Raw genomic sequence first — 27,796 nt, 5'->3', positions numbered from 1 at the left:
GCGCCCGCTGCCTGCTGGGAAGCGTGGTTTCCTTGCTGAGGGCGGGTGACCGCGCGCGCAGAGCCTGCTGGGAACGGAGGGGCCCGCCCCCCACCCAGTGCGGCGCGCGGCGGGGCGGCGTCCGCCATCTTGAACTGCGATCGGCTGCCGCTGCCGCGCTCCGAAGCGGAGCGGGGCTTTCTCGCTTGGAGGGCGGCGGGTGCCGTGCGTCTCCGCTTCGATGGGTAAGAGCGACAGATCCCTGAGAGCTGGCGGGGAGGGGAGGGAGGAGGAGGAGGGGCTGTACCCTCCTCTGGGGCGGAGTGCGGCGCGGCGCGGTGCCCCTTGCCGTAAGGCTCCCCGGCGCAGGCCGGTCTCCTGGCAGCTCGGGGGCGGCGGGCAGCAGCGGGGCGTTGCCGCACACGGCGCCTCGATCCCCACCGGGCGCCGTGGTCGGTGCTGGGACGGGGTCTTCCCGCGCTGTCCTCCGCTGCTTCCTCAGTCAGAGGGCTGCTGTCTTCCCGCTTCCCTGCACTGCTGCCGATGGAGGCGCGTTTGCCACCCCCTCTTTGAGGGACGTGGGCGAAGAGGTTCGCTCGCCACTGTGCGACCGGGGCGGGTGGCCGCTGGCCGGGCAGCCGCCCGGCGGACTTGCGCTCTGACCCGGCCCCGCGTCCGGCTCTTGGCTGGGGCGACGCGTGCGGCAGCGTCCGGTGTCCCCCGGCGGTGCCAGCCGGGGAGGGGGCGGCGGTAGAGCGAGGCGCGGTGATTAGAGAGCCTTATGTGCGCGGGGAGGGGGGGGGGGGGAACCCAACAAACGCATCATTTAGTGGGATAGGTCTAGGCACAGCAGGTGGGCGAGCTGCAGGATGTGGAGGGATTTAGTGTTAAAACGAGTTTAGTTTTGCAGAGCAGAAGTGCAGACTTCCTTGGATCTTCATGCACAACTCATGAAGCCTGAATAGATCAGAGGCTGCCAGTCTTTTTGCCCTTACGATGTTTATACCAAAATCCTTGTGGGGTGAATGAAACTATAAATTCATAAGCTTTCCTTTTTGAATACGGTTTTGACGACAGCATCCTCCCAGTTGAGCCTCTGTAACTCTTTATAGAAATGGTGACCTGACTGGGACACTTTGAGTGCACGCTTCTCTGGTTCATTGTTGGCCCTGACAGTTTTATTGGTACAACTAAACTAGCAAGGCATGAATGATTAAGGAAGTGATGATGTTCTGGGACTAGTTAAGCCAGTAGTGTTATTGGAAAAATGATCTTAAATTGTACCTCAGAAGTTAAATGACAGCTGCTAGAAAATTGCTTCGGACAGTGGCACACTTAGCATCGTGGTCCAGAGATGGCAGTAGTTACTAAGTTTCCTGTGAAGCAAATGTATTTGGGTGAAACAGGCTGTTGAGTCCTTTGTGTATTGTTGATGTCAGCCTAAGTCTGCAAACTGTTTTCCTCTCCTAGCTTGTGTTTATTGCTCGGCAGACCTTGTTACCACTGATACAAAAATAAAATTGTCCCAGCATGAAAGTTGATAAGAGAATTATGCATAGCTCAAGAGCTGTAGTTGAGATGTTTTCATGTTGTGGAAGAATTCCAGACAAGTGAGAGTTTGTGTAGAGTCTTAAATCACATTTTTGACAGTTAGTTCTCAGATGAAGACTACAGTTCTAACTTTAAAAAGTATCACCATACTATTAACAATCTTTTCCAGTCAGTCAGTTTGATCATTTCAGAATTATGTTTTATCACTTTTATTTTTTCACAACTGATATGCCTGAAATGACAGTCAGTTTCTAATAGTCTAATCCATCAAAAGAGCTGTTAATTGGAATGAATCAATAATTTTGTTAGGTATACCCTTTCCCATTTTACACTATCTGCATGCTACTGATTCTTAATTTGTTTTTCTGCATACAGTTTAGAACGAAACACAGGATAACCTTTAGATCTTTACAAAAAAAAAAAAGAAACAATGCAGTAAGTTATTAAATGAAACAGTACTTACTGCAGATTTTCTTTTTGGATTTGTCCTTATTTTTTAATACATGTAGTATTTTCTTTATAAAAGGAGGAAGCAAATTCCCTTACTTGCTGACAGAATCAAAATTTAGAATCATAAGGGTTTTTGTTTTTCAGTTTGCTCATAAGAGCCATAATTTCTTTTTGCAGTAGCTTATGACCTTTAATGAAGTATCTGATCCCTGAGATAAACTGTAGTTTAATCTGCCATTAAGAAATACCTAGCTAGGCAAATATTTTCCTCTGATTTTTATTTTAGAGATTTTTGCTGTTGAACTGGGTATTGCAAGCAGCTACAGGAATATATAGCTGCTGCTGTAGATACTTTATGATACAAGAGGTGGAAGGTTTGTCTTGCAGGGTTTAGCCTTTTGGAGTAATTTTTCTTTTTTTCAATAGACAACATGGCAAGCCCAGGTAAAGATAACTTCAGAATGAAAAGCTACAAGAATAATGCCCTTAATCCCCAAGAAATGCGCAGACGAAGAGAGGAGGAAGGAATTCAGCTTCGGAAACAGAAAAGGGAAGAACAGGTAAGTATCTTGGTGAACTATTAACTGTTAAGGGCTTGTGAAGCTAAATTCAAATATATGAAAGGACTTGAGCAGGCTACTCCTTGAGCAGGCTACTCCTGTGGAGCAGAATCCTGAGTGCCAGGTTGAATATCTGTTTTCTGTGCAATCTTGGGGAACACCAGGCACCTCTTGATAGGATCATAAAAGCAAAAAGTGAACAGAAGCCCCCTTGAGTCACAAAGGCACTCGGAGGAGAGACCTGCGTCTTAAGTTTAATCCTCAGACTAGGTTTAGACATGTAAGACTGGGCTGAAAGGATACCCATATTTCCAGTAAGAATTAGAAACATTGCATTCTCTTCCAGAGCTTGGGCCAAAGTTGTCTGTTAGAGGGGAGAGGATTACTTTCATCTTTGAAGCCATATTTCCTCTCGCCCAAGAGCTTTTTCTACGATAACTTATTAAAGTGTCTACCAACTTCTGATCCCTGAACCGTTATACGTAACATTTGCCGTTGTCGTTACTGAATTTTTACTGATCAGAGTACACGGAGCATTGTGTAATTTAATGGTTTATGGTAGTTCCTTTTCCCAAAATGTTTAATAGTTTCTTGCCAGGAAGGTAAGGAATGTAGTTTATTTTTCCTGCTTGGTCTAAAGTGGCTGAATTTGTCTCCCACAACCTAGAGAGTGTCCCAGACACTGATCTACAGCCTTCTCTGAGGTGGGAATGCTTACCCTTCTCCTGGGAAAGTGGTGCTACTGCATGGAAAAAGAATGTAAATTAGTTGGGCCAGAGAGGTAAGAGTAAGTAGTACAATACTGGAGCATTTACCTCTGAATGGTAACTGCATTGCAGTTCCTGCTGAAAATTCTATGTGCTTTGTAGTAAATACTCCCTAGGTAAATTACGAAAATAATGAGTGTTTCCTTTCCCATGCTTACTGTTGTACCAATGAGAATACTGTTATATTCTCCTCGATCCTAATTTGTTGGACTGGTGGTTTTCAGCTCTTCTTGAATTGGAGAGAACAAGTTTATGCAGGGAGATGAGACTGCTTTTGCTCCAGAAGAAATTGAAACTGGTACATAGGCCATGATGCTAAACAATAAGAGTTTATACATTCCAACCAAGAGCTTCTCTGTCCTTTTTGAGTGCTAGAAAGAATGGTCTTCCAAAAGAGGAATGTTGTTTCTTTTTCCTTGGTGGGTTTAAATGGAATTAAACCTTGTTTATGTCCAGTATTCTGTAGTTGTTTTGTGTCCCGGATTGTGCCCAATCCAGAAGTGCAAGGGAGAGAATACCTTGTTTTAGGTTCCTGTTTGAAATATAGGTGGATGTGAACATGGAGTTGCCTCTGCAGGTGTGGGCATATACAATCACAGAAATCTAGGTGTCTGTAGACACCTACAGGACAAATCCTTCAGGATTTATTAAGAGGTTTCATTATTATGCGTACAGGTGAAATCTTAGTCCATGGACTGAGATTCTAACATTAATTTCTAGAGATACCAATAAAATATTTTTAGAATTATTAATTTCGGTAGTTGTAAGTGTAGTACTGGATTAAAAATGAAAATTTAGATTTGGTTTCTAGAAGAAAACAGCCTAATATGAATGTTTTGCTTGAATGCCAGAAAATAAAGAGGTGCTCATTAAACATAGCTTATTAAATATTACAGTGCAGATACGTATTTTAAGCATAGGCAGTACATGCAGTCAATTGTAAATCAATTTTTGGACATGGAGAATATTTAATGTTACATAATTCAAAAAGTTCACCTTGAAGCTACGCTATTTTTTTCTCCAGCTGTATTAAAATAATGTTACTGTTTTAATCTTTCTGCAACTGTACATGAAATATAGGTGCTGTTTAGTTGTCATGCAAAGAAAGTACATAGACCCTCTCTTGAAGGCAGGAATATTGTGTGCTGAAACATAAACTGTGTTGATGATTTTAGCCTATAAACTAAACCAGGAGAAAGTAGTTTGTAGAATACTATTTCCTCCTTCAAAGTAAATGCTAACTAATCATGAGGGTAAGAGGCTAAAAGTAAAAAGATCTGTGTCTTATTTTTCTTACATGTGCAAAAATGTATGGTTCTTTGCTATTTAAAAAAACCCACTTCATTCTTTAAGTGTCTCTCTGAAGTATTGCAGTGCAGTTATAAGATATGGACATAGTATTGTTTTTCTCCTTGATGTTCTTTAAACTTACATATAGAATTCCATTTACATGGATGAGTAGGAAGGTGAGTATTTGAAATACTTTGACTAGTATTGGTGAAAGCATCTCTTGAAGTGTTTGTCATCAGTACCCACTCTATGATAAGTTCTAATGTCTCCCAAAAATTTCTTCTTTGTTTAGCTGTTTAAACGCCGAAACGTTTCTCTCCCAGGAAATGAAGAATCTATGGTAGAAAGTCCAATTCAGGATCCTGATGTCAGCTCTACTGTACCTATTCCAGAGGTAATTACTTTAGAGTGTGGTTAGAATATTGTCTGTTAATGTGCATAGTACTAAATATAAGAAATCCTCCTTTCATTTTTAGGAAGAAGTTATTACAGTAGATATGGTACAGATGATTTTCTCAGATGATCCCGATCAGCAGCTCACAGCAACTCAGAAATTCAGAAAATTGTTATCTAAAGGTACATAACCATTGCCTGATTATTTTTTTTTTCGTTCCTCCTGCGTTGTTATTATGAATTTTAGTCATAGAGGCAGTTAACCATTAGTTCTGTTTTACTTTAAAGTAGAGCTTGCTGAAATTTCTCTTTATAGAGAAACTGTGCCAAATCTCTTCCAACCTAATGACTAAATACAGAAAGCTTCATTATTCTAATGTTAAGTCTTTTGGACAAAGTAACAAAAGCAAGGCTATTTTGATTGCAGTGTCCAGGGCTGTAACTAACTGCACACTAACATTACTTATCGTACTTGTTGCAGTGATTCAATTTCTGATTCTCATCCTGTTATTGAGGGGAGAAAAATTAAATGGCTGCCAAAGAACAGTTGTAAGTTGGTTTTGTTGAGACTGTAAGGCATGCAGTCTTAAATTAATGCTAGTATTTTTATAGTATGATAGGTAAAGGTATGCTTGATCATTTAAAATAGTATCTAATCCTAATTCTCTTCCACTGCCCTGAGCTACTAACCGAGGGAACAGTGTTTTGTGATGTGTTACTAACATGCCCATGGATAGTAGTATGTGTTACTATTATTACACATAATATGGTGTTTACTAAGTCGTTGCACTTTACAGAGATGATCCTGCAGTCTTCTAAAGTCAAAAGTTTAGCTCCTTCATTTGAGATTAAAATAAGTGAATGCTAAAAATTGTGTTGACCAGAGAATCATATTAATGTTTTCTGTCATACTGAAAAAGTAATTTAATTGGTCTTTTTTGTTAGACCTACACACATATGTTTGTTTTTATTCCGTAGAGCCTAATCCACCTATAGATGAAGTCATACAAAAACCAGGAGTAGTACAGAGATTTGTGAAATTTCTAGAGAGGAATGAGAATTACACTCTGCAAGTGAGTTTGGCTGGTACTCATTGGGGGTTTGGGGTAGGATTAGAAACCTCCCCAAAAGAGCTTCGGAAAATGAGTGGGGGTTTTTTTTGTTTGTTTTGTTGGTTTTTTTTTTAATAACCAAATTTAATTATTTTTAATCACCTAAGCTGTATGTTTTAGTTTTCGAATATGTCAGTGATTGCTGCTGAAATTGTGACTTGAATCTTGTGAATTTCATAGTAGTCTTTAGGGTCCTGTATTCAGCTGGTCAAATACTTAGGTCTTGAAAGCAGAATGTGCTCAAGAGGGTTTCCAGGGTGGTATATTAAGATTATTGGCACTGATGTGTGAGCAAAATCTGTTCTATTTGTTTTAAGTATACTTTTCAGTTGAAATCTTGGAAAGTAAAAAAATTCAGGAAACTGAAAAGCTTGTATGAAACTCTTTTAGAAAATCTTTGAAAAATCTATAATTAACAATAGGAGTAACTAGTTTTGTCTACTTGTGGTAGCCCATGGAGTGGCACTTAGGCATTGTGTACATTCACTAGAGGAATTAAAATATAAACAGAAGGGATTTGTACTAGTTAATAGAGATTTGAAGTCTTCCTTACAGTTAGTGTGGCAAGCTAAAACCTAAAAATAATTTAGATACAGAAGGGTCTTATTAAATAGAGATTTTGTCAATGCCAATTATTTTATTGTATAGAAAGTACAATAATATAAATAATTGCATTTCAGTGGAAAGGAAAAGAAGTGGTAAAAGCAACCTCTGCAACTCTCATGTCAAACTGCTTTTCATGAATGCAATTTTTACTGTTGAGTGGTTTAACACAGTCTCTGTGCTCCTCAACAGTTTGAAGCAGCTTGGGCTTTGACAAACATAGCATCGGGAACGTTTCTACACACCAAAGTTGTAATTGAAACTGGAGCTGTTCCAATTTTTATTAAGTTGCTTAGTTCAGAACATGAAGACGTACAGGAACAGGTAACTTTTCTTGGGGTGTTTTATAACTACTAAAAATTAATTATTAATTTCTGAATGTTTTGGAGGGGCAGGGAGGTGGGGTGGCTAGAGAGGCTTTGAGCCCCATTTGCGTATGAGCCAATTGATCTGACTTCAGGAAGATAAAAATTTACCTTTTACCTTCAGGGTATTCCTCCCCCCCTGATTGTTTCAGGTGTCTTCGAACCTGTTTCTTATTTCCTGTTACTGAATAATTTCAAGAAAGCACCCTATTTCTATTGTGACATTTACAGGTGGACAGGGTCTAAAACACCGTAATAGAAGTGATATAGTAGAAGACAATATGGATTTTTTCCCCCCCTAAGTTAACTTGCAGTTTTATTTCCTGTATCCTTCTGCTCTTCCATCTTACTGTGTTACAGTCTTCATTAAAATTTTCCTAAACTTCAGGTTTTTTGGTTTGGTTTTGAGAGGTTTGGTTTTTTTTTAAGAGAGGAGATTTTTTTTGTTTGTTTTTGAATGATAAACAAAAAAGATGTTTATGAGAGGCTGTGATTTACTGGCTTTTATTTAGCATGTTTCAAAGTTCGTACAGTGAAAGTTCGTGATTTTACTTTTTTATTCCTTATACATTGTTTGCAACTTTGAGCCAGTTCTATTTAGTCTATTACACATAGTGAGCAAACATAAGTGTTGAAAAGTGTGTGTGTCTTTTTTTTTTTTTTTTTAATTGCAAACCACACGAATAAACATACTTTCATAATAAAAAGTTTTTCTTTCCTTGAAAATCTGGTGTTCAAGCGTAGGTAATTGACTTTGAGTGCAGTATAGAAATCAGTAGTCTTCTGAAATTTTATATTTGGAATGATAACGCTTTTTTTATTCTGGAATATTTGCTGTAAAAATGTATAGATGATCTGTAAAAGTTGATTTGCAAGCATGTATAAATTCATTTGGATGCTTTGCTTTTTAAGGCAGTGTGGGCTCTTGGTAACATTGCTGGTGATAATGCAGAATGCAGAGACTTTGTTTTAAACTGTGGAATATTACCACCCCTCTTGGAGTAAGTATTGTAAATTAATACTGTAATTGTAGCGCACAGGTATATATAGCTAAACTTCAACTTAAAATTTACTTGAAAAGAATATAAGATTTTTGCTAAATTGATGATGTTTCTAGGTTTTGTATTACATTGCTATGAATCTAACATCTTGGAGTACCTAAGCATCATGTATGTCTTTAATTAGTCCATGACTGGCATCTTTCCAATGTTTGCAAAAGGGGAGAGGTGTTATTTTACAGGTATGAAATTTCTGTGTTGTGCAGAACTCTAGTGTTGTCAGAGTTCTGGATATAGAGGGTGGAAGAGATTACGTATTTCACACTTGAATTTGTGTGATTCCAACTTGCTGGGCAATAGGCTGGTTTCTTCACCTTTGTCCAGTAACTCCAGGCTCTGGTCTTGCTACCTATCCATTTGCTTGTTGAGATGAGCTGGAAAAGTAGTTGTTATGTGAGTTGTGTTCCACCAGAAGATTTCACTTTACTAGGAATATCATTCCAGCATTTACTATATGCTTAAAATGGCAGATAAGGTAGTTTCATCGCAGAAAAAATTAAGACAAATTCTTCAATTTATTATTGCTTAAAATAGTAAAATGCTTTAAATAATTTGTAAAATAGATTTAAAATAAGAAGAGGAGAGTGATTACTTTCCTCAAGGATTTAAAGAATTAACAGGTTTAGATGTTTTGGTATGTATCTGAAAGTGAACCTGATTTTTCAGGTGTTGAATCTTTTGCATTCTATTCAGAAAACCAGTAAAATGTTAACTTTTTTAGATGGTCTTTTAAGTTCTAACTTTTTATGCAATATTTTTATTAATTGCATTCTCTGAATGAAAGCATCAGTATTAATTCAAGGGAGGGTTGCATCTCCTAGCCCCCTCTGAAGACCCTCAAAAAAGATTGGTTGAATGATCTTTTCACATGAGCAATGGTTTATTTTATATGTGTATGCTCGATTTGGGAATGAGATGCCTGTGCAAAATCATCCATTCGGATTCAGTTCATTCTAAGAAAAATTTGCTGCATGTAAGCTATGAAGAGAAATAAACTGAAATTAGTGCCAAATAATATGGTTTCTTTTCCTGATTTGAGGTACTCTTGGTAATAATAGACTTAAAAAGACTTAGCTTTTCAATAAGAAATGATTGGGTTTATTATTGTTTTCTCTCTGGCAGACTGTTAACAAATTCAAATCGTCTTACAACAACTAGAAATGCAGTCTGGGCTCTCTCAAATCTCTGTAGAGGAAAGAACCCGCCTCCAGACTTCAGTAAGGTATAATAAAGTATTCATTTTGTGCAATCAGAAAGCTGAAGATGATTTACGTTTGTAATATGTTATAACACACAGAATCCTTGAATCTGGAGATAGACTCAATTTTATCTTTTTAATGTAACCACACAGTCCTTGTAATCTTGTCCATCTGTTGTATCTGCAAAATATCATCTACTTTGACACCTATCAGCAATAAAATTAAATTACTTAAAAACTTGAGATTATAGTTAGATGCAAATAGTCATTCACTAGTATGAAATAACAGAAATAATGCATTCAGCACTAAATTCCTTGGGGCTGTATTTTCTCTAGATCTATTTTGGAGCATGTGAGTTATGATTGAAGTTTTTTTAAAATTTTACTTGTTTATTATGCTTATGAGTGCATGCTGCAGGAACAAAATTTTGAGTTTTCTGTTCCATCAGATGCAGTTAAATCAGACTATGATGACAGAGGTGATCTGCTTGTATGCTTTCCCTTCCTCCTCTTTCCAGTATGTGGTTGCAAAGACAGGAAGACTGTAGTGGCTAGTAGGAATATTAGCTCCTTACTTCCAATATGAAATTAATTTCTGATAAGGTTAATGACATTAAAAAATTAAAAGAACTGAACATTGGATGTTCTGGTAGAAGAGGCTGAGGTTAAGTGATGATTACAGATAATTTGGAGAGGATGTACATGTCTTGAAAATTACCTCATGAGGTGTTAATTACTGTCATTGCTACTTAATAATTCTTGGAGAGATATTAATGAAAAGGCGGTATTTCTGATGTCAATTAATTGATCACCTCAGTTGCTTTGCTTAAGTTACATCCTTCTGTCCTTCAGTAGTGTTTTGTTCTGGCAGTAAAAAACCCAAGGTTTCTTCCTGCTTAAGCACTTCAGTGGAAAAGAATGCCCTGTAGACGGCTACTAGTCCTTTGCTCTTTGCCCTTTACAGTAGCACCAGTTGGACACATAAGGGAGGCTGAACTGCATAACTGATGTAAGATAAAGAATTAGGTTCTACAAAGAATATGAAATTCCCAAGCTGTACAGCTGAAACCTGTCAGGTTCCAAGTGGTGTTAAGGTGGTCAAGTTGGCTCTGTTTGGAACTTGTATGAGATTAAGACTAGGCACTACAGTTGCACTGAGAACTGAAGTCAGACATTGCTTGTTTTGATTCAGTTAACACTGAATCCTCTGTGAATTACTCTTGAGTTTCTTTGTGGTAAAGCAGTTGTAAATTGGTTATTACAAATCACCTCCAGTACTCCTACAAGGACAGCAATATAAAAAAATGTTATTACTTTGAAATTCTGTTCCCCACGTGATTAAAAAAAAATTACTAATTCCTGATCCTGTGGTTACCTGTAAAAGCAAATGTTTTTTGATTAGGCTGAACAATATATTGTCTCTAAATAAATAGGCTATGAATCAGGATTTATCCAATTTTCCAGCTTGAATTGCTAGTTTAATCAGAAAGTGTTCCACCTAGGTCCTGATTCGTTAATTAGGTCATGTGCTTTGACAGTAAATAGTTTCACACCTTCATGCCTTTGCAGAATGTTCTCTGAAACTTGAAAAATACGAAATACCTAATTTTATGCAATATTTTTTCTTAACCTAGGTTGCTCCTTGTTTAAATGTTTTATCAAGACTGTTGTTTAGCAGTGATCCGGATGTATTAGCAGATGCTTGCTGGGCCCTCTCTTACCTTTCAGATGGTCCCAATGATAAAATTCAAGCTGTTATTGATTCTGGAGTATGTCGAAGATTAGTAGAGCTGCTTATGTAAGTCTGGTTGTCACCAAATAAATGTCTTACTGTATTGTTAATGAATTCAAATGGAGTTGTTTCTTCTCACCTGAAGTGTGAATGTATTTTGCGAGAAGTGATAAACGTGAACTCGGTCTGAAACTTTAAGTTGCTTGCTAGGTTGCTTGGCTCCTGAAATTTTTCTTGAGATTGACAGTGAAAAAAAGTTTTCTCCAAAGTATTCCTTTATAGTCTTTAAAACTGAGTGTAGGATTTATTTACATGGAGGAATAGAAGGTGAAGACTGAAAACAAAGCTTGACTTGCAAATTAATTCCTCAACTTTTTTTTTTTTTTTTCTCACTGTTGTATTTTGTTTGTATTCTTGGACTCACGGAGTCCAGAGGCAGGCTTGTGCCACTTTTGAACTGTTCCAGTATATTTGGTTTATGGTTCATTATTTTCCTAGAAAGGGAGACTAAATCCCTGTGTTCACATGGAGACTGCAGAGTAGGTCAGGGATAGTAGTTCCCAGCTCTGACAGCTCAGCACAGTTTGCTCTTAAAGCTCATTTTTATAGCTGTCAGAGGGTGAGGGTGCTTTTTCTCCTGTAGAAGCTTCAGGATGACTGAGTAATTTCCTGCTCCCACAGCTCAGACAGTTGTATATGGGAGTGTGGGCTTCATGTACTGGTTTCTAGGGTTATTGACTTGGAAAAGGGAAAAGTTGACTTACAAAGATGGGCTAAGTTTTAGTATACAGCTAATAATGCCCCTTTTGTTTCTGTAGCTATTGAATGATGCAGGTTCCAGTATTGTATTCAATAATACTTGAGCTGGGTGAAATTAATCTGCTGGACAGATAGGTTGCTTTAAGTTGAGTTGTTCCATAGAGATGCCCTTTCCTTGAATCTGCAGTTCAGTTGTGGGCTTGCAGTTGGCGAATTTGGCTAAATAGGGGGAAAGTGTAAGAAGTGATTACATGTGTTCTATCACTATAAATTTAGCACCTGAAGTAAACCATTGTTCACTGAAAATGCAAAATTATACTTTTAACACTGGGTAATATAAAGTGATTTAATATTTGTCTCCAGGCACAATGATTACAAGGTGGTATCCCCTGCATTAAGAGCAGTTGGCAATATTGTTACCGGAGACGATATCCAAACACAGGTAAGATAGATGATTTCAGAAAAATGGTCTGGCAGGACAGAATTTTGTAAAAATAGTGACAAAAAACCTGTCTAGTACAGGTATCTGTGTACGTCAGTGAAAGAGGCTCTGTACAAATCTATATTGTTAATTTGACAGTTTAGGCTGCTATTTTAAACGTTAAATTACTGCATGAATAAACTTTTTTTTACAATACTGTATATAGTGGATTGTTTCATTCCTATATGCCACTTTGGCTGTCGCTTCCCTATTGGTTTTTTTCTCCTTAGTTGAGATTCAATTATTTATTATTGTTCCCTTTTTAAAGTCTTCAAATGCAGTCAAATTTTTCACTTGTAAGCAACAGTTATACTTGATTTGTCCATGAATTTGTGTTTGATAGTCTTACTGATGCCGTTTGTTCTAAAAATTCGTTTTTCAATTTTGGGCAGTGGAGTTGAGTTTGATGCATTGCAGAAAATACTAAGATAGGTCCTGCTTTAAAGAAAATGGTCTCTCAAAGGCTGACAGAACTAGTGTAAAGGGAAAACAAGGAAATAAGTTAATTACAGAATTTTTAGTTGTGAGCTCTAGGAGAGGATTTTGCTAAGGAATTATATAGAAAACATCTATCTTTTAAAAAACAAATGAATTAATAACTATACAAATTAAATTTGCAGTTCTCCGTTATTCTTAGTTACTCGTATTCTAGGTTTAAGCAGCCTTATTTAGTCTTGTGGTTGTCAGTCTTCTAGTCTGAACTTAATTGAGGACAGATTCTTTCAAATTGTTGGATTGTCTATTCACACACTACAACGTTGAACACTTTAGCTTTGCAAGATGTTACCTATGATACTCTGTATGATATAAATGTGTTGCAAAATCTTCTTTTGAAGTCATCTCTAAAAGTGTTTTAAAATATATATATATATTGCACAAGCCTATATATATATCTTATGTATATTGTACAACTCAGTTTTCAATTCTCAAATTATTTTAGGTGATTCTAAACTGCTCTGCGTTACCCTGTCTCTTGCACTTGCTTAGTAGTCCCAAGGAATCTATTCGAAAAGAAGCGTGCTGGACTGTTTCTAATATTACTGCAGGAAACAGAGCTCAGATACAGGTAAAGCCAGTATATTGGTTACTTGGTTGATTTTATTCTCATTTTACTAGTTCGCTTTATTTTCCTTCACAAGGAGAAATATGTAAATACTACACTGACTCTGAATTACTTGTTTTAGGTAAAATTATAGACAGTTAGGACTAATTTAAATGTTTTCTTCTGAATTGTGGAAAATTATTATAAATTCATAAAATAATACTTAAAATAGCTGTCATGATTTGTACTAGAGAAACTGGTTAAATTTTCCCAGAGGGATTTGGTTGATGCTTGTAAAACAAGTAAAGGATACTTCTCTTGGATCTGATATCAGTAGTTGTAATTTTTCCCTGTGGGAGCATCATCTACTGGTGCATTCCCTTTAATTTTGTTCTGCATTGTAATGTACATGGTAAAGTAATAAGCAACTTTTCCTTTTTTTAAAAGTTGAAACAAAAAATTTGCATAAATTAGCCCAGTAAAAAGTGGACAGTTCTACTGTTTGGAAACGTTGAACATGTTGCTTGGGTAAAAAGCCTGCTTAATGTCATCAATACTGAGTCGTATTCTCGTGGAAACTACTAAAACCTGACTATTGCTCCAGGTGTCTGGAGTTAACTGAAAAAAAGGTTCTGGTCAATAAAAATGAGAATTCTGAATCAGAGTACATATGTTTCAGGGTGATTTTTTTTTTTTCTCCTCAGTCAGAGATTAAAATGGAACTTCTTGATGTAATTTAAAATATGTAATGTAGTCTTAGTCTTTCTATGGAGACTGTAAACCTGAATAAAATGGACAAAGTGAAATTTTGTTATGAGGTTTGATCTGAGTTCAGAAATCAGATATAGTGCTTATGTCATGGTTTTTAAATGGACCTATCCAGTAAGCAGTGTTCTGTCCACCAGAGACAGAGAAATCAAAAAAGATGATACTCTGATAGCTGTTGCAGTGCAGTGTTGGAATGGTTCTGAATTTCAGTTCAGTGTTTCTAGTTTGTGTGGTGCCTTCTAACAAAGCATTGTTTGCTTTGATATCAAGAGGCATCACTGACTTATGTAGCGAAGGGTATTAATGTACTTTGCGTGTAATAAATCTTTATCATTAAATGTTACAATTTAATCTCTTAGGCTGTTATAGATGCCAATATTTTTCCAATATTGATTGAAATTCTTCAAAAAGCTGAATTTCGCACCAGAAAAGAAGCAGCATGGGCCATAACTAATGCAACATCAGGAGGAACCCCTGAACAGATCAGGTAAATTTATATATGTTACTATTTTCTCTGCCTAAGCACCTTCTCTAAGGCATTTTTATTTCTGCATTTGAATCTTGACAAGCATAGCAACCAAATCCTAAACACAACTGTAATTCCTTGAAACTCTGTCTGTACAGGGACTAAACATGTAGAAACTCAAAAAAATGAGTAAAATATATGCAGTAGACTTGATAATAAATTGACCAATACTGCTTTGTTTCAGTGGTGTTACACCTACAGCTTTCACAGGGTTATCTTCCAGAGTTGATGGTATGCGCTCAAACATGATTGAAACAGTTGATGAGCAGTTTCAGTGTTGGAGAATGGAAAAGTTTGGGAGAATTGTTTAGAATGTGTGTGCAAGGGGATTGTATCTTTGTGGAGAGACTTCAGGAACTTCAGTGGTTTCTTTGTGTATTTTAAACTCCCTATTATTTTTTAAAAAATTTTAAAGAGGATATCTAGCAAATTGAGTTTGATTACAATTTCAGTCAGCAGCTATTTACCTGCTGCAAAGATTGGACTTGAATGACTAGAATATGACGGTCTATAGTATCTCTGAGTATCATCAGCATAGCAATCAGTTTGAATCAGTAGTTGATAAATGCATTTATAAGTGACGGTGTATTATTTGGAAGCCAGAACTGAAAGTGATGTGATAACTCTTCCAGTGCATTTGGGAGATCCGTTGCAGTAAGTGCATGCTCATTTATTTCAAATGTAAACGTTTCTGGTTTCCTTATAACCACTAAGTGTTATCAGAGGTAAGGAAAGTTTGTTGGGTTTTTTTGCCATTATTTTGCTTGTTTGCATAATGTAACATCTTAAAATTTAGCATATATTAAGTGAATTTTAATTCAGGGTCTTCAAGTAGGAAATGTGTGTGTAATACCATAAAAGTAGCTTCTCTTCACAAAATACAGATCTGTTGCCTGCATCATGAAGTTCTAGCCTTTTTAACGTTCTAAAGGTACTACTGTGTAACTGCAAGATAATTTAAAACCACTAAATAAATGATATTTAAGCAACCTTTTGATGCAGGCACACATTACTGTCTTCATTTTACTTATACACTAGAAACAAGAACACAGGTTCTGACTTGGAAAAGTTCATACACAATTTTGTGTAGAATTGGAAAAAGGAATAGGTTACTGAGAATCCCAGTATTTTTTTACGTTTACAATTATGTCCTTTTTATAGTAGGTAATGCTACTATCTTAATGGACTGCTGTTGTGGACTACATTAGTACAGAGCAGTGTCCGGTGTTCTTATCTGTCTCGTGTTTCTTCAGTATTTTTGTTACTACAAAATGTCAAATGTTTGAGAAAAGAACTTACAGCTAAAACTATTTTTCTTACATTCCATTACACCCATCTGAAGATCCTAAGTGAAAAGGTGTTGAAAAGACTACAAATTCCACACAGCAGTTAGGAATATGCACATTAAATTTTCTCATTAGGATGAATTAGAGTATTTATTCAGTTTCAGACTAAGCTTATCTTAGTGTTGTTGCATGGTTTAGATTGTTGGTTTTTTTGTTTCAGCCAGTTTTTTAAGCAAAATTAAAGACTGATAGTGATAAACTGGTGTGTCACTGTAAATGTGCTGGCTTATCAGTCCTTTTCCACGCCCCTCCCCCTTTTTTTTTTCTGCTGTTATAAAGGTATTTGGTAGCACTAGGTTGTACCAAGCCTCTTTGTGACCTCCTGACTGTGATGGATTCAAAAATAGTACAGGTGGCTTTAAATGGACTCGAAAATATTCTGCGTCTTGGAGAGCAAGAGTCTAAGCAAAACGGAATGGGCATTAATCCTTATTGTGCCCTTATAGAGGAAGCATATGGTAAGAAATTACTTCTTGTAGAACTACATACCTGAACTTCCCTATTTCAGGCTGTAAAAACAAAACCATTGTGAACCATTTTGAAATTTGTAGGTAAGTTTTATATAAGTAGGTAAGTTTAATATAAGAATGACTTCAAGCATAAGCGAACATTAAAGCGTCGTCAAGTAAGTAGTGTAACATGGTAGAAAAAGTAGTTAAATGCAGAAAACCTGTGGATGTGTGTCTGTGGTCAGTTTATGGAGTGTCTGTCTAGAGAAACATTTTCAGAAATACTTAACATACAGATATCCTAGTCTGTTGGAGCAATGATTTGCATTAAGTTTATCAGACACTCCTAAATACATTTTTATTACTTTAATACATAGTCCTGTCTGGTGCGGTGTCATTACCAATAGGGATGAGAGATCAGAGTTTGTTTTACTTATTCCCAAAATTGGATCACTTTTTAGCATAGTTAATATCGGTATTGGCAAAATCAGCTTCACCTCATAAAAATCAGATAAGTTTTACTGAATTTGTGGGAGTATTTTGTTCTGTTTTTCCTTTCATTAATCAAAATTAAACCCCATTTTAAAGGCATAGTATCAAAACTAAATTGACTGGGATTTCATGACTAGATGATTTTGGTTTAACAATGTTAAAACTGGCGTATAATGAAACTAGCATTATTTCTGGAAGGTTGTCTTTGTAGCTCTGAGAAAACAAAATTAGTAGACATTGGTGTTTCAGAAATTGCTAATAACAATTCTAGTTGACCACATTATATCTGATTAGACAATACTAACTTCTCTGTAAAGTAGCCTTTAAATCTGAATTCCATGTTACAGTTTTATTTATAAAATCAAGCGCGTACTTGGAGAACTTACTTTGCAATCTTAACGTGTAAGAGGAGTAAGTACTGACTACTTCAATGGAATTTACTCTATTCCAGATTTTGAGTCTGTTTATTATTTCAACTACTGAATGTCGAGGTTCTGTTCTTTACCAGTTAAGCATAGGCTGTTGAAGAGGTAGAGTGTAAGTTCAAGTAGGGGAAACAGCTAATTATATCACCCTCGTTGCTTTGGCCTCTGTAGTCACCAGAAGGGTTTGTATGACCTCTTCCTAATCCAATTTAAGTAAAAACTGAATTGTCTTTAAAAGAGTTTTGAATTGGCCTAACTGACCGCCAAGCACTTAACCTCTGTTCTGCTGGCAGGATTATGTCCTCTAGCTTTCAAATGATAAGGCTTTGGCAAGATACATTAAAATTAAATTTGAAAAAAGATACCAGACTGTGCCCAGTGATGACTCGATAATAGGGGATAGAATTTAGAGTTGGGGAAGACTCAAAGAGTAAAAGAAAAGAAATGAGGATATTGTAAATCACTATAGCAAACAGTTCTATGCTAATTCTTTACAGATTCAATTTCTTTGTAGGGATGGTGTATTTCTTTGTAGATGCTGCAGCCTCTTCCTTCTCCTTAGTTTAAATGGTAATTTTTTTAGCATAGTTTTAAAATTCATTTGGATGACAGAAAATGCTGCAGAAAATGAAGACTAGAAATACATGAGTTAGGAAATAAAGAATCAATGATACCAAGTTAATTGAGATGATTTGGAATTGCATTTTTTATTTAAGAATTTCCATTATGCTGTGATCTATACTATAAGCTCTTTCTTTTGAATTCCTCATTCATTTAAGCAACTGGATTTTGAAAATGTTTTGTTTTGAATTTAGGACTTGATAAAATTGAATTTCTTCAGAGACATGAAAACCAAGAGATCTACCAAAAGGCTTTTGAACTCATAGAACATTACTTTGGTGTTGAAGAAGAGGACTCCAGTATTGCACCTCAGGTGGATGAAAGTCAGCAGCAGTTTGTGTTTCAACAGCAGGAGGCTCCAATGGAGGGGTTTCAGCTGTAAACTACTGAAGTGAAGACAATTACAAAAAGTAAAGGCTTGTAGGGTTTGGGGTTGGGTTTTTGGGTTTTTGTTCCCAGAGGTCTTTTCTTTATGGCCAAAGTTAGAGGAAAAGTTGAGTATGTTTTGCAGACATAGATGAAGAAGCAGCTCATGCACTTTTATATATTGTGTTAGATACAACCGTTCTTTGTTTTGTATTTGTGTTTTTCATTATCTCTTATGTACAGAAACAACTGTGAGTAACCCTGTCTACAGTAAAGCATTAAATGTGATTTAACAAGAAGTGTTAAGCTAAGTCTTCATAGGATTTTAGGTAGTGGTTCTGAATTTTTCATGTAGTCTCAAACTGCATATCAGCAATACAGTTATGACAGTTGCATTTTGGCAGTAGGCTTGACTTGCCCAGTCTCTATCAAATCTACCTCTTGTATTGAAGCAAAAACATTGCTTCAGAACTAAGGCATGAAATAAAGATGAGCTTGTAAGAAGCTGAATTGGAATGTGAAAAATATTTATTTAAATTGTGAAACTTTATGCATTACTTACTTTACAACACACTGTTGGAATTTATTTATAAAATGTATTTAAAGACCTAATAGATATACATATATAATGCTAATTACCTAATATAATATTGAATATATGAAAAAGCTTTTTCTGGATTTTGTGGGAAGAGGATTATTTCAGAGGTTTTCAAATTGGAATCAGCAGAGAGCTTGCTGGTCATTTGATGTTGGCTCTTGTAATTAAAGCTGCTAAACGGTATTAAGTCAGCCACAAATACAGTACTTTGCAGTGGAAGCAGTTGCTGTAGTTACCACAGGAATGCTGTGACTATGAATGGCAGAGATGATGATTTGCACAGATCCCAAAGCAGATGGTTTACAGCTGTCTCCTGTCAAAATGTGGTAACGCCACTTCAGTTTGAGAAACATGGCAATGTTTGCCTTTCTAGTACAGTAGCTTCTTAAAAGTTAAGACATTAGGTGTTATGTTTTTGACCAAATATGCTATTGTCACTTGAATTATTCTTTTAAGTTAACCAACTCTTTTCTTTTGGTAAGACAGTAAAAATACTGCAGTGAAGAATGAATAGTGAATCACTCCTTTGTAGTTGAAGGAGAAGTTTGTTGTACTGTAAATATCATTAAGTATGTGGGACACCAAAACTAACTAGAATTCATTGTCATCTAAATATTTAGGCTCTACAATATACAGTGTTTGCTGTTAAACACTAAAAGAAATAGAATTGTGATATTTACTTTAACACTTTTGAATACAGAAAAATGTATGCTCTGCTTCAACTTGCATATAAGTAGTGTTTCTGGTGTATTAGTAGTATATCTCATTTGGAGAAATGAATACTTTGGGTTAACTCTGAAGTATGACTATTTTTTAATACCTGTAATTAATGTATTAACATCAGACTCCTGGGTTAAGTGGAATCCTTGACATACGACAGCATTTCATGCTTCATAAAAAGCTGCAATTTAAACTTCAAATTACTTATCCCATGGCACTGTGCTTGTCACTAAACAATATTTTAATGCACTGAAAAATACAGGTTAAAGGTGGTATCATTTACAGTACCATTTGATATTTAAAATTTTTTTACATGCAAGTTAAGATTCTAAGATGTTTCACTTCGATGTTACAGCAATATATACTATTGTAATTGAATGTGGGACTTAGAAGTGGATTTTCTAAGACTAATGGTCAGATTTGGCTAAGATGTACCTGGGAGGGAAGAAACCTCTTTTTGAAGTCTTTTTAGTGGAAGATAGAAGCGTAAGCAGTGTACATAGGAGTGCTGTTACTATATGAACTCCAAATAGTGAGATATTTTAGTAAATGACACTTTAAACCTAGATTTGTACAGCATACAACAGTTTTGAATAGTGTGATAATACTGAGTACAGCTGCCAAATTTTCATATAATTTTAGATGATTGTATTTGTGCCCTTTTTACTCTCATAGTTTTAGGTTTTCATATTATGCTGCCCTTCCTTCTTTCCTGGCCCCTCTCCCCCTTTCCCCCGTTTCATCTGTTCAAAGTACAGGGTAACAATCATGAAAAACTACCAGGATTACTAGTAAACGCTGAATTTCAGTGTTCTTCTAATGTAAGAAAATTATTCAGGTAACAGGGTATTCCATTGTTTCTAACAATCTTGTTTTGATAACATAACCAGCTGTGCCTGCTTTTTGTTTGGAGAACCCTGTAAAAACGGCATTTATAAGCCTCTCAATTTAAACCAAATCTGAACTATAAACATCTTGATTAAAAGGAGTTGAAAATGAAGAAAAGAGGGGACACCAAGTGTATTTGTTTTGAAAGAATGTCTTCAGTTGTGTGGATATATTATTCTATATGTGTGAACGGTTAGTGACTGCACTTTACGCATTTAGATAAACTATTTCATGCCTCTGATACATTTAATCGTAATGGTTTAAAAGGGAACTATAATTGATGGACTTTGGCTAATGAAAATCATTATTTAAACTCAACATCTGGTTTACCCTAAAATTGTTGAAAAAAAATCACTGAAACTTCTTCTTTAAAGGAATGAGTGTGCAGCATGGCCTCTCCTATTTTATCACTGGGTTTACACCGCACTTTGCTAAAAGCACATAAATGAGCAATATAAAACCAGAGATGATGACTTAGGGTCAGCTCTGTGGTGTCATTTGCAGGTAGAGGCATGAATATGATGATGTTGCCTAAACAGATGAAACCAATCTGTGGAGGAAAAAAAAACCCAACTAATTGCGAGAAGGAAATATTTAAGTTTGGTATTTTATATGGAATCTGAAGTGCCCCATCAATTACAAAGTCTGTTTAAAAATACAGGGGTTTGGTTTCAGTTAAAAGGGTACCATTTGTTCTGCTTAAATGTGAATTCTAACTAGCTAATCTATGCAACTATGCAGAGTATAAATAAGACTGATTTTTTTTTTTTTAGTTCCCTACTCGATACACTGAATCATATCTGATTTTTTCATTGTTGCACTTTTATCTGAGGACTGGTTCATACAGCTTTTTAATTTTCTAGTATTTGCTTTAAACGCTGTTGCTAGCAGCAATCAGACAATAGTAATAATGTTGGCACAGAAATAAGTTAGCTATAGAACAAGTTTGCAACTGGAAAATATTTGTCGGGTCTGTCTTTAAAAAAAATAAAAAATAGAAAAGATGCACTATTGTCTTTCCTCCACAGTTAGTTCTCAGTTGGTGTAAATTTCTCAAATTGTACAACTGAGGCATTTTGTAATAGGTCTGCCAATTGATACGTGAAGTTTAACTGTGACTTCAAAGAGTTCACTGAAATCTGGAATGGGAAATTTCAGTTACTTACGGCACAATATCTTCATATAATGTGTGGAAACTAAATTACCTGTATTAATTTCAGATAGTAATAGTGCATCTTTAAATCTAGGCCAAAGGCCTATTACTGTAACAGAACACATATGAATAGTATGCAATATTACGGAATGTTAAATCTCAAAATACCATACAGAAACCAATAAAACCTATTTTACAGATGTTTATTGTATTTATTTACTGGTTTCATAAGTGTGGCTTCCTAAATGAGAAAACACAAATGCCATTTTGAATACAGGACTGAGGCAAATGAATTCAAAGTGGCTGATTTGTGCACCGTAGGACTGCACTGTCACCAGAGAACTCTGGCCTTAAATGTTTTGTAAATAACTAACCAAACATACCTGATGTTCTTGGGTAACTACCTCATCTCCTTGGAAATTAGTTGCTGCTTTTAATTAAATGCAAAACACTCTTAACTCATTTTAATTATATGCAACCAGTATATCAAATATCTCTCTCATAGACTGTCCACTTCTTTTTGTGATCCTATAACTACCCTTATTGGCTCCGGTATGTGTAATACTGTGCTTGTCCATTTATTGGTGAGATTCATGAATCGCTCGCGGTTAATTTTGCTCTTAACAAGGACATTCGGCATTTTGTATGAAGTTACTTTGTCTTCGACTCTGCTGCTAGTGCAGCCTCCTCCCGCCACTTGGCCTTCTTTGCTAAGTTCCAGCTCGTTAAGGACTCATGACGTGCAGTGGCCTGCGGAAGTAAAACACCTACTTAATGAGCAGCGTGGCAAAAGTAACGATGTACCTCGGGGAAAGCTACCTGGTGTTGGGAACAGCTGGTACCTACTAACATCAGGGGTGACAGGCACATCAGTTAGCTGGCACTAGGGTAGGTCTAAGTTGCTGCTGTTCAGGTTTGGCTACTTTTCGTGGCTTTCCATCATTTTTAAGCATGCCCCCTGATGAATAGCTGGCACTACTCACCTTTTTAGCTGAGGCGATCACTGCAAAACAGGCAACAATTGAGAGTCCGATCATGATGTAACAAGCTTTAACTCGAGCTTTGTTTCTTGCCCTGTCTAGCATCTCTGGCCTGCAATGAAAGTTATTGAATTGAATCATTACAAAACTGTGAGGTACCTCTTTGTCAAAGCATTGTAGACATAACATCACAATTGAAAAATTAAAAATAGAATTGGCTTCTAAAACAAGCATCTTCAGCTTGCTATGACTGGTTATGTACCACCCAAGAACTTTGTATTTCCTGACCCTAATCCATTTGCAGTGGAAAAGCAACATCCAATGGATTGAAGCTGATTATTTTTTTTAAGCTGAACAAAATACAGTAATTGCTCATGCAGTAAATATTAGCATTTAAATACTTGGGGTAAATACACCAGAAATCATACCTTAAGCTTTATTTAAATTGTGAAAATTAAGGGGGGGGTTACCTATTTAAACAGATGGAGAAGTGTATGTGGTGTCAACCAGATGTGATGAAAGCGAGTTCCTTTTATTCAAAATTAAGTTTTGAAATCAATTACTGTCATATCTAACCTGTTTAGATGGTGCCTTGTGTACTGTAGGCTAGGGACTTCGTATATATTTTCATAGGTGATTACAACAGTTCTCTGGAAAAGCAACAGCTTTATTTAAAGTGGGCAGCTCATGTTGGCTTTCTTACTATTACAGGAACACACACCTAAACTGGAACAATCTATGCGATTTTTTTCTGCTGGTCATCCAATGCAAAAGCAATGAAAACTTCTGCCCTGCGGTTGGCAGTAGCTGCTGCGAGAGGCATTGTACAGCCCAGCAAGGAGCGTTGGTACAGCTCCCTTTCCTGCCCTCCCGTGTTCTGAGCAGGCTGCACACCCAAGAACCACCTGTACAGGGAATCTCTGTATCACTAAAACAGTCTCAAAACTTTCAGCTAGGTCTTTTTCTGAGTCAGATGTTATACTTGGGAGTACAGTTTTAAAGATGTTCATTGTAATGGTGGCTGTGCACTATTTTCCTTTCATACGTCACACGGGAATGCTTTATATGGATAAAGATACATATTCCTAAGATACATAATATACATCATATAGAATTATGGGGGTTTATATATTATGTAAAAAGGATAGTTGCAGAAATAATTGATTTTATGTGGGGAGTAAAGATCTTGTAACAATCTCTTTCCTCCAAAAAACCTTTAGCTTTACTTTGAAGAGGATGTGCAGTGGGATGGGGCAGAGCTGGAGTTCATACTGGAAGTTCTGCCCGTGCAGCCTGTTCCAAGGCTGAGGGCCGCAGTGCTTCTCTCTAAGGCTTAACGCAACAGAAGAGGGCAAGCCGTACAAATGGCTATGCCACATCTACCCCCTCCCTGCCAAGGCACGCACAAGCACGTGTGTGTGCCATGTTCCTGGCTGATGGCTGACACTGGCTGCAGTTCTAAGTAACTGCTTTTGTTTTGTACAAAGGTAAAAATAATCTTTAGAACAAACCACGCATCAGACTAGCACATAAAATCATTAATCCACTAATCCATTTGTAGCAACAAAAGCAAAACCGTAAGTGTTATTAGTCTGCTTTATTAACCTAATTATATTTCACAGTGCACTAATTGAAAATCTGCTTCAGAAGAGTTTCACTTTCTCCCTGCTTTCTGCCTCTGCTTTAAGGAAAACAGACCTGATTATGTTCTTCCCTAATTGCACATTAGGGCCTTTGCTACTCAACCCTTAAGCAAGACTCCGAGTAAACCTCTGCTGAAGTCAGTAACAGCTGTTCTAAAACAAACCAACCAACCACCCACCCACAACAACCCAAGCTCGAATAAAGATTGCAGATTTTGACTGCCTTCAGCAGCTGGATTGTGTTCACAGTTAATATCTTGCATTATTATTTTTTTTAATAAAGCAATGACAGTGTTCAGCTTCAATGCCTCACAATTAACTTCTGGTAACATAACAATTATAATTACCATATATGAACTTGCATTATAAGAAGTCTTTGCTCACCCAGAAAGCACAAAGTGGTGACACTGACTTGCCAGGCCAGTTACCACACAGAAATGAGCGATTTCTGTGTGTGTATGGACTGGCAAATGCGTGTGTCTTTATAAACACTTCCTGATGACTCCAATAGCTTTTAGAGCTTCTGAGACCTGCCTGAACCTTTCTGTAGCGGAAAATGGTCAGGCAGCACAAGAGAGGCTGGACCGTTTAGAAAGTCACTGTCTGGCTCAGCAAACACCAGTGGAACCATCAGGAACCAACAGCAACAGGCAGAGGATGTACCTGTTGCTTGACACGGCTCTGCACACTGCTTATGCTCAACATACCACCCAAGGCAGGGACATACTGCGATGATAAAAAAGTGTCCTGGAGAGACATGCTGGCTAACATCCTAAGAAAAAGACAGCAGCTGGCATTAGAGGAGTTTCATGTGCTCAGTGACTGACTCCCCTGGGGTATGCTAACTTTCAGGGAGTCAGAGAACCACAGAATCGGCACGGTTTGGGTGGGACGGGACCTTCAAAGGTCACCTTGTCCAGTGCGTTAACAAGAATGGGAGGCTCTGTCAAGTACTCCATTTTCCTTGGTGGGGAACGTTTCTCATAATCTCTTTTTTTCCTCAGATTCTATAATAAATCACAATTTACCGCCTGTAGTCATTCAGTGGCAGCTCCCTTGGAACTGTTTATGGGAGCTATAAACAGAAAATATTATTTAACTATAACATCCTTTTCTCTGATCACACATTAGGAATAAGCAAAATAAACAAGCGAGTACATAAATGTAACGGAGGCTATCTGCTCAGATGGATCCAGCTCTTAACCCCAGGCTCTGGGGACTCCAGTAAGGAACATTTTTTCATCTTAACCTCTAACAAGGACAGGAAATTCTTTTGCCCTCTAATTTGTTTCCAAGTTTTCAGCGTTGAAAAACTGACTGGTTCAACCTCTGTGGAAAAGCTTTGGATGAGGGTCACGGCACTGCTTCCCCTTCAGCTCCAGTTCCCCTCGGACAGAGCAGCGTACTTACGGGATCCGCAGCGGAATCTCTTCTTCTGTCTTGAACCGGCCAGTCCAGAGGAGGATTTTTTTGTCAAACTTCGACGGTTTGTAACTTGCAACCACCTTGTGAGCCTGCTCAGCTTAAAGATGAGGATAAAACCACTCCCGTCAAACCACGCACTGAGAAGGAAAGATGTGCGCTAAACCCCCTGCCCGGCCTGGTCCTGGGAAGAGGGACTCGGGGATTAAACTTCCCGGCCCCCGGCACGCCGTTACCCCCGCGCGGTCTCCTGAACACCCCGTACGCAACGAGCGGCTCTGCGGGCGCGGTTCGGCCGCCCCGCCGGTGCGGGTGCGGTACCCAGGCCAGCAGCGCAGCGCCGCCGCGACCCCGAGCCGCCCGCCCGCCCGCCGCTCGCCCCGGCCAGCCCCAGGGCGCTGCCGGCGCGGTGGAGCCGCCCCCCCCGACCCCCAGCCCCGCTCCCCCGGCGCGGCGGGCAGCGCCCCTTACCACGGGGGATGCTCGGGCTCCGGGCGGGCTCCCCGCCGGCGGCGGCGGCTCCCCGCGGCGCGGGCAGGCGGAGCGGCGCGGCGGGCAGCAGCCGCCCCGGGCGGAGGCGTACCGGCAGCATTCCGGGAGCGGCTGGAGCCTCTGCGGTGGCGGGAGCGGCCCCAGCCCCGGCCTAGCCTGGCCCGGCCCGCCCCTCAGCCCCGCCCGCCCCTCAGCCCCGCCAGCCCCTCAGCCCCGCCAGCCGCGCCCCTCAGCCGCGCCCCTCAGCCGCGCCCGGCCCCGCCCCGCCAAGCCCCGCCCCTCAGCCGCCCCACCCCCCGCCCCTCAGCCCCGCCCCGCCGAGCCCCTCAGCCGCGCCCGGCGCCGGCCGGGGTGCTGTCCCCCTGGAAGCCGCCCGCGCACCCACCGCGCCCGGGGGCGGCGCTGGCGTTGGAACGTCAAACGTTCGGGTGGGAACTCGGTTACAGAGCAGCGCGGTGGCTCAGCTCCGCTCTCAGGGCAAGGGGGGCTCCAGTCCCGCAACACCTGCCCGCCCGCATCGCTGTCTCTGAAGGTGCAAAAGCACTGAATCTTGTCACGCGCTTTTCGGTTTACTTCAACCGAAAAACTTTTTTTTTTTTTCTTTCACGTCCTGCTCAGAGTAAACCGTTACTAAAAAAAAATATAATTAAAAATTCGATACCAACATATCCTTGGAAAGAAAATATTCAGAGAAGTCAGCCCGGAATACATACTCAGTAAGCAACAGCCCGTGTGCTCACGATGCCGGTGGCAGCGAGCACGGCGTCCCCGCAGAGGTGTCGGGGCACAAGCAGTGCCAGGCGGGACACCCGCCCCCAGCGCCGGAGAGCCTGCGGATGGACGGGAGGGACCCGCGCCCCGGGGATGGGTCACCCCCGGCAGCGGCTGAAGCCCTGCGCTCAGCGTGGCAGCGCGAATAAGGAGTCTTGAACCTCCAGTCAGCAGCTGTCGGGAGCAGAGCCAGAGGTAAGAGCTTTATCCACAAGCAAATTGTTGAGTAGAGGAAATAAAACAATTTGTCGGCCAAGTGAGTTCTAGCATCCTCAATAATAAAACTTCTTTAAAAATGACATTTGGACAACATTTCACCCTGGAAAGTTATTCAAAAAAGCACTTTCTTTTCAGTAAGTCCCATGTTGATGTTTTCTTATTCACACATGTACAGTTTCCATTCCAAAATCTTTAATATAACAAAATATCCTTATTATTGATAAAACGTCAAAGCCATTCCTACCAACTAAAAAAAATTACATTAAATTAATCTTCCCACATTCTATTTCAGAACGAAATTTCTATTTGCAAATGAGCCATTCCCTAAACAGAAGAACCCAGCTCCTCAAATCAAAGTCCTATACCGGCTTTCTCATGTCCTTCTAAAAATAACAAAAAGAAAGAGTATGCGCAGCCCCCCCCCACACACACCCACCCCACACACACACCCCACACACCCCCTCACACCCCCCAAGTGGCTCTGCCCAGCTTCAAAATGTTGTTGGGGAGATGAAGACACGCCGGCAGCCACGACCTGCAGGGTGACACGGGGTTGTAGCCTGCCTGTAGCTCCTTT

The 27,796-nt window shown here is 38.8% G+C and overlaps 2 protein-coding genes across 4 annotated transcripts; one reads left to right on the top strand and one right to left on the bottom strand.

The window, feature by feature from the left end:
* Positions 1-65: 65 nt before the first annotated feature.
* KPNA5 (karyopherin subunit alpha 5) lies at positions 66-21,892 on the top strand. 3 transcript variants are annotated; one of them, XM_040597260.1, is made up of 15 exons: positions 2,429-2,540; positions 3,208-3,321; positions 4,746-4,773; positions 4,890-4,991; positions 5,074-5,173; positions 5,969-6,063; positions 6,898-7,029; positions 7,983-8,071; positions 9,251-9,350; positions 10,961-11,124; positions 12,181-12,259; positions 13,239-13,364; positions 14,468-14,595; positions 16,260-16,438; positions 18,162-21,892. In XM_040597260.1, the coding sequence occupies exons 2-15, from the start codon at positions 3,251-3,253 to the stop codon at positions 18,347-18,349; spliced, it is 1,581 nt and encodes a 526-aa protein (XP_040453194.1). In that variant the 5' UTR covers positions 2,429-2,540; positions 3,208-3,250; the 3' UTR covers positions 18,350-21,892. The 3 variants fall into 3 exon arrangements, with proteins under 3 accessions (XP_040453193.1, XP_040453194.1, XP_040453195.1); XM_040597259.1 differs by lacking the exons at positions 3,208-3,321; positions 4,746-4,773 and adding an exon at positions 66-224 and having other exon boundaries at positions 2,407-2,540; XM_040597261.1 differs by lacking the exon at positions 4,746-4,773.
* Positions 21,271-26,362, bottom strand: FAM162B (family with sequence similarity 162 member B). Its single transcript, XM_040597265.1, has 4 exons — positions 26,209-26,362; positions 25,726-25,837; positions 22,676-22,784; positions 21,271-22,442 (listed from the first exon to the last, which is right to left on the bottom strand). Exons 1-4 carry the CDS (start codon positions 26,327-26,329, stop codon positions 22,344-22,346), a joined length of 441 nt encoding a protein of 146 aa, XP_040453199.1. The 5' UTR covers positions 26,330-26,362; the 3' UTR covers positions 21,271-22,343.
* Between the last annotated feature and the right edge of the window lie 1,434 nt (positions 26,363-27,796).

Source organism: Falco naumanni, chromosome 6, assembly GCF_017639655.2.
Source record: "Falco naumanni isolate bFalNau1 chromosome 6, bFalNau1.pat, whole genome shotgun sequence".
Taxonomy (NCBI): domain Eukaryota; kingdom Metazoa; phylum Chordata; class Aves; order Falconiformes; family Falconidae; genus Falco; species Falco naumanni.
Note: the sequence above shows the minus strand (reverse complement) of the source record. Positions and strands in the feature narration are given on the sequence as shown.

What these genes read in the sequence shown, in the direction of transcription:
- KPNA5 (XM_040597259.1), top strand. An exon ending in ATATTACCACCCCTCTTGGA is followed by an intron (nt 8,072 to 9,250) that starts GTAAGTATTGTA and finishes TCTCTCTGGCAG; the next exon opens with ACTGTTAACAAATTCAAATC. An exon ending in GAGACGATATCCAAACACAG is followed by an intron (nt 12,260 to 13,238) that starts GTAAGATAGATG and finishes AAATTATTTTAG; the next exon opens with GTGATTCTAAACTGCTCTGC.
- FAM162B (XM_040597265.1), bottom strand. Translation starts at nt 26,329, where the DNA reads ATGCTGCCGGTACGCCTCCGCCCGGGGCGGCTGCTGCCCGCCGCGCCG. An exon ending in GAGCCCGAGCATCCCCCGTG is followed by an intron (nt 25,838 to 26,208) that starts GTAAGGGGCGCT and finishes CTCATCTTTAAG; the next exon opens with CTGAGCAGGCTCACAAGGTG. An exon ending in GAGATTCCGCTGCGGATCCC is followed by an intron (nt 22,785 to 25,725) that starts GTAAGTACGCTG and finishes CTTTCATTGCAG; the next exon opens with GCCAGAGATGCTAGACAGGG.